The sequence below is a fragment of the Psammomys obesus genome, unplaced genomic scaffold, assembly GCF_907164565.1.
Source record: "Psammomys obesus unplaced genomic scaffold, mPsaObe1.curated_primary_1811, whole genome shotgun sequence".
Lineage (NCBI taxonomy): Eukaryota > Metazoa > Chordata > Mammalia > Rodentia > Muridae > Psammomys > Psammomys obesus.
Window position 1 is genome coordinate 7286822 of NW_026596125.1, and position 6338 is coordinate 7293159.

General features: G+C 49.2%; 1 protein-coding gene across 2 annotated transcripts in view; it reads right to left on the minus strand.

The window, feature by feature from the left end:
- Positions 1–2063: 2063 nt before the first annotated feature.
- The window catches only part of Stn1 (STN1 subunit of CST complex), a 35788-nt gene continuing 31513 nt past the window's right edge, over positions 2064–6338 (minus strand). For both annotated transcript variants that reach the window (XM_055629970.1, XM_055629969.1), the window contains one exon: positions 2064–3163. In XM_055629970.1, coding sequence (XP_055485945.1) covers positions 3006–3163 — 158 coding nt within the window. In that variant the 3' untranslated portion in view covers positions 2064–3005. The remainder of the gene's footprint in view (positions 3164–6338) is intronic.

The window sequence follows — 6338 nt, forward strand, 5'->3', positions numbered from 1 at the left end:
TTAGAGCTACGATCTGTGAAGACATTAATTTGAAAGCATTTGGCACCTCACCTTTCAAAGGGCACAGACGTTAGTCTCTGGTGAGTATTTCTAATGTTTGATACGTACAGCTATCCATGTAACGCCTCTCAAGTGAATCAGAGTGTTATATTAATGTGATTTTGCCCAGAAACTGACCCTGAGGCAAAGACTTCAAGAAAGCAAGAACTTTCTCTTGGGAGATGCAGAGAACAGGGGTAGGGGCAGAGGAGACAGGAAAGGGAAGCTGGCAGAGATCTGTTATGACCCAGATGCCCTGGCTGAGTTTGGTTGGAGGGATGTTAATTCTGAGTACCCCCAGCCTGAAGAGCTTTCTGAACACTGGGGGAGCCCTCAGGAGAGGCAGGCCTGAGGAGCTGGAACACAGCCAGCTACAAACAAAAGTGGGACGTCTCAAAGATGCGCCAGGCCCTGCCCTGGGTACGAGGGACACAGGAAACAGCGATTCTAGCCTCCTGGAGCACTCTGGGGGGACAGACGACAAACAGGGCAAGCAGGCAAACATCTGGAGTGTGTTAGGCAGTAACTAGCGCTGTGGGCAGAACAAAGCTGGGAAGCCGAAATTGGTTACAGTCAGCTAAGAGGGCCGGGGTAGGCCTCACCGAAAAGGTGAGTTACACAGAGACTTGAAGAAGAGCAGAGGCCTGTCACCAGGCAAGGCTGAGCGCAGTGCCGTGAGGTGAGGCGTAGCAGAGCCTTGCTGTCCACTGAGATGCCCCAGGCTCCGACCTAAAGAGGCCTCAAAGCCAGAGTGGGAGCAATGCAGGACCCCCGCGGCTGCTGTGCTGAGGGCTGACAGAGAGGAGAGGAGGTGACAGCAGTGCTCTGGGAGGGTGGTAACAGGGGAGCGAGAAGTATATCCCAGAAACGCTTTTGGAGGCATCAAGACAACCTGTAGCTGTAGTTTGGGTGTGGGCTGAAAGACATTGACAGACTTGACCCGAGTGTCTGGAAATGGAGCTGGCATCTCCTGCATGGGGTGGGGGGCACTATCAGGAGTAAGGCAGGGCCTGGGGTCATCCAGACATTGGCTCTGAATGGATTAAGCTGGTGATGTCTCTAAGACACCTAAGCAGATGACAGTACGGGGTTAGGTACAGGGGTGTAAGGGTGGCAGACAGGCCCAACCTCATGCCAACTGGGAAGCCTGGCAGCAAGCATGAGGTTAAGGTCCCCGGAGAACAAGACAACTAGAAATGAGGTTTGGGCTGAGACTGAGTCTTGAGCTCCCAGGGAGACAGAAGACTAAGTAAAGAAGGTGCAGCCAGGGAGTCTGGTGTCCTAGAAGGCAAATGCACCCTAGGAGGAGGAAATGATGAGCCGTATCTGTGTAGACCTGTGCTACACACATTTGCTGACTGTGGGAAGGCACGCAGGGAGTTTTCTATCAATGGCATTAGACCACACGATCAGCCCTGGGCCTTGATTTCCCTCTCACCACATCCCCCATGGCAGCTGGCCATCTGTTCCATCATTTTAGCGGCTAGGTAGCATTTCACGGGTGTATGGCTCATACTTAACTTCTCCAAATATAAATCATTATAGATTATGCAGAGATGGACATGCTGTGCATTTATGCTTTCCCACTTTTTGTTCCTTGGAGAGGAATCCTCGGAGGGTCACTCTATCCAGCACATGTCCATTTTATGTCCTGGTTCTAGGCTTCCTCCCTAGAAGCTCCAGCAATCAGGATGTATTCATTCAGCACAGAGCAGCCTCTGGCCTGGAGGAAGAATTCCATGCAGAGACCCTTCCGAGCACACGGAAGACCAGGTGGCTGTGTCACCCCCACTAATAAGGAGTCACCAGAGGTCTGGGTCCAGTCAGCGGCGCCCAGGACAGGAAGTGACCTGCCAGTTTGAACTCTGGCTTGTGAATGTGAAAGCACTCATCCACAGAGTGTGGAACAGCTCGTGGGCCCAAGGGATTTCCAGCTGGGCCCTCCAGACTCTGTTACGTCAGAAGCTAGCACAGCAGACTAAGGCAGATGTACTCTCTGCGAAATGACTGTAATTAACTCCAAATCTTTCTCCATACTTTATTTCTGCTGGCTGGATCTACCATTTGCTGTTGGAACAAGCCTGCTACATAACTCAGATGTTTTCTTTACCGTGTCATTCTGAGCAAAAGCACGACTCCATCACCTGTCTGGGCACACACCAAGCCTTTGTCTGGACGGTGTCGGCACACCCTGCACACTCAGCGGCAGCCTTGAAAAAATAACACCATCAGCTAGACAGCTCGCTGACAGCCTCTGCCATCTTCAGGGGCACCAAGGGACCACACAGTTAGCTGGGCACCTCTTTGAGTGCAGGAAAATGTTCTGAGACTGCTTTTAAGTCATAAGGAAACAAGTGCAGGGAAATGTTGAGACAGCTTTCAAGTCATAAGGAAACGAATTAAAACGTTAAGCCATACTTCGGATCCTTTATTCTCCAAGGCCAATCTGCAGACCTCAGCAGCAGTCACTGCTGGTGCTGGAGCCTTGGGAAGAGAGGCAGTCAATCACTCTGGGAGACCATGGCCCTGGGTGAGCGCTTCACAAACCAGGGCAGCCAGGTGGGATGCATGTAGTAGCCTGGAGTGTGGCAAGTGTTCTGTTAGTGTGGTCTGGCCATCGCCTCTTCAGTTCCAGATTCGCAGATGCCTTTATGTTCCTCTAGCAAGCCTGCGATGTCCCACTATCAAGACAGGGCCCGTGGATTCGGAGCGGTGATTAAGCCAGCAACACTGCTTCTTCCCCTTCTGTTCAGAGTGCACTAGGACCAGCCAGGGAGTTGACGAGGAGAGTTTGTGTGTCTCGGTTGACATCAAAGCCATCTGCCTCAGGGGCATAGCAAGTGGTAGGAAGCCAGGTCCTAATTTCCCAGTGACTAAATTTATTGAGATTATATACATGTAAGTCTGTACAGCACCTGTGAGCACAACCTGGGAAAAAGCCACCTGTGTCTGCTCCACGGCTCTGCTCAGAAGGCCGTGTAGTAGTGATCTCCAGTGCTCACAATGTCACTCTGGTCCTCCAGGAGCTCCAGCACCTGCTGCAGCACAGCCCTGTTCAGGTCCCAGCGGAGGTTCAGGCGCACGCAGCTCAGGACATGCATCACATGGCAGCCCTTCTCCACATCTACGGGTGAGGGGAGACATTAAGCAGGATGGCCAGGACTCCTCTGTCCCTCCCCAGGTCTCCCGAGGCAGCACGGCATCATGACCAGATTCAGGATGATTCTTTTCACACTAGGTCTGCAGCGCACCATGGCCACACCGCCACAACCAGGCCCAGGCTCCACATGCGTGCCCTCCTGTGACACAGCCTACTCCTCAACATTCTGCTCTGCTACGTTCAAGGCCTTCAGTCAGTCTCCATACCCCTGACCTGGCGGCTGTGTGGGCCTCACAGACCCTCTTCTCTGGTACACACAACTGAACCTTGGCTTCCCAGGAGCCTCTGGGGACTCACAGCAGAGCTGGTCTCTCAGAGGCCCTGACTTGATGGGGCCCCTTCTCCACCCTTTAGCCCGTCCCATGTTTCCTCTCCTGGCTGCCACTGAGTCAGACCTGTCATTACTTTAGTAATCTTTTATCTTCTGACCCCAAACAAAGACCACTGGGTACTCAGTGATACATCTGGAGGCTGGCAACTCTCCTTCCTCAGGTTTCCTCCTGAGGCTTGTGGCTACTAAAGGATCATTAACTCTATTTTCATGGGTTAGCATGAAAATAGTTTTCCTATCCTGGTAGGAAAAAAAAAAAAAAAAGACTACAACAGAAAAATGAGGATGCCTTGCATTATGCTTTGTCACTTTACCTCATATGGACATCTTCTGAGGTAAGCATTAGCCTGAGTCAAAGTGGAGCCTCATCACTAAAAGCAAGCCCTGGTACCAACCAACTGATATGCATTCACATGGTAACAGAGGGCTTCAGGTCCCCGGAGCGCACTCAGAGAAGCAGTTTGACCCTCACGTACTTCTGCAGCACTGAGCAAGTCACAGTCTGCACAAGAATCAGTTCTCCTACAGTTGGTTGGTTGTGGGACAGGGACAACTTGTGAGCCTCTCATGGCCTAAGGTCCTGGAGTAACAAAGATTGGACGGTGACCTCTAGTGGCTGGGCCTCCTCATTGCTCTCAGAATGCTGTCATGGTACAACAAACCACATTTACACAGGTAAAATGACATGGTGTCCCTGCGCTGAGGAGCTGGAGTCCTCCAGTGAACCTAGGTGAGACACGTATGTATGTGCTTTGTGCTTCATTTTTCAACTCATGAGAACATTTTCAGAGTCAAAAGACATTTTTAATATAGAACTCTTTTGGGGATAATTCATTTTTCTACCATACTTTAAGTTGAAATCCAGGGTATTTAACACTAAGCCACCTATAATGGAGAAAAATCCACACAACGACTTCATCTGAAAGTGCGTGTTCTCATTTCAATATTCAGCAGGGAGGCAGAGAGCTAGAATGAGCTCCCAGAACCCCAGGCTGGAGGTAAGGGCTATCAGTCACCGTCCCAGCAGGGAAAGGGAAACTAACTCACGTTTCTCATTCCTTCCTAGCCTAACTACAACGCTTTCAACAGTTCTCTGAACACCAGTTCACTTACCCGTCACATTGATCCTTCAGGTAGACATTACTGTCACCTGCCCTGCAGCCAGGCTCTTTCTGATGCCACATGCTGCACACCCTTCAGACAAATCCCTCTTACTCCTTCCAGGAGCTAACACAGGCTTAGTGTAGACACTTTCCTTGTTGTGGTATCTTTGTTCAGATACTCAGCAATGGCTCCATCATTCTAAACATCATTTATTTTACATGATAGGTAAGAGATGAACTAGAGGCCCAGTAAGGATGACAAAATAGGGGCTGGAGAGATGGCTCAGCAATTAGGAGCACTGGCTGCTCTTCCAGAGGACCTCGGTTCAATTCCCAGCACCCACATGGCAGCTTACAAGTGTCTATAACTCCTGTTCCAGGGGATCTGACACTCTCACACAGACATGCACACAGTCAAAACACCAATGTACATAAAATAAAAATTTAAAAAAAATTTTAAATGTTAAAAAAAAAAGAATGACAAAATAAATGGCTAACTAGCCTCTCTGGACAACTGTGAAATACCATCTAGCTACTTAAATTTGAGGCCATTTTCCATGCACAGTGCAACTGCCAACGACCTCTAGAAGTCAATGCTGGGTGGAAAATGGAAGGTAGAGACAATGCCCATACAAGCTAACCTTGAGTTTCTAGAAAAGATGGACTGTTAATTTGCAACTGTACGGAGCATCCCTAGACTGATGCTGGCCTGGTGTGAAGAAGGCATTTGACTTCCTCTGCAGTTTTGACTTTTTAGGATCTGCACACACTATTATTCAGGAACAACCCTCTTTACTGCCATAAGTTATAACAATAGAAAGACAAGTAGTCACAGCCAATGCTAAGCGTTCCTGTGAGGTCTTGCTCCAGCGTTTTGTCGGGTGGGAGTTATTTGAGCTAGGTGAGTGGCCTGTGGCTCTTAGGCCAGTATGTATTGGGAACACAGCACAATGGAGCATGGCCTTTACTCCCTCAGTTCACTAGGAAAACCAGGAATGTTAAGCACTCAGGGTGGTCTTGCCAGTGGGACATATGTAAAACTGGTTTTCCATCCGGAAAATATTGCAGCCTGGTGATCTGCAATATTTGTTGGGTCAGGCGGGTCAGGCCTCCTGTATCAAGCTCCTGTAACCAGGACTGGAGGTAGCTAGCAATCTAACTGGCCCTTCCATCACTTCTACAACCAGGCGCTCCCAGTCAGGGCCAGAGATACCTAATAGTCTAAATGGCCCTGACACTATCTGGATAGCCAGGTGCTCCTCCAAGCTCCCACAACCAGGACTAGAGAAACCTCATAGTCTAAATGACCCTTATACTATCTGTATAGCCAGGAGCTCCCCCAACGTCTCAACCAGGACCAGAGGTGGCTAATAGCCCAAAAGCCCTCCACAATGTCTGTATGATGGAGACCAGGCCAGGTTCTTCCCTAGGCCCTTAAGCTATTTCCAGAACCCGTCTTCTTAGAAGAAACAACATGTACTCTGAGTTGAGTTTCAATGCATATGCTTCCTTCCTTGTGCAGTGGGGATTGTATTACATCAAGAAGTTTTTTTTCCAAATTATACTGCATTTAAATATGCTGGCAAATAAACCGCCTGGCACCAGACTCCGCATTCCAGGTTGACAATGTCAATCCCTTTTTTTTCTTTTTTAAAGATTATCTATCTATCTATCTATCTATCTATCTATCTATCTATCTATCTAT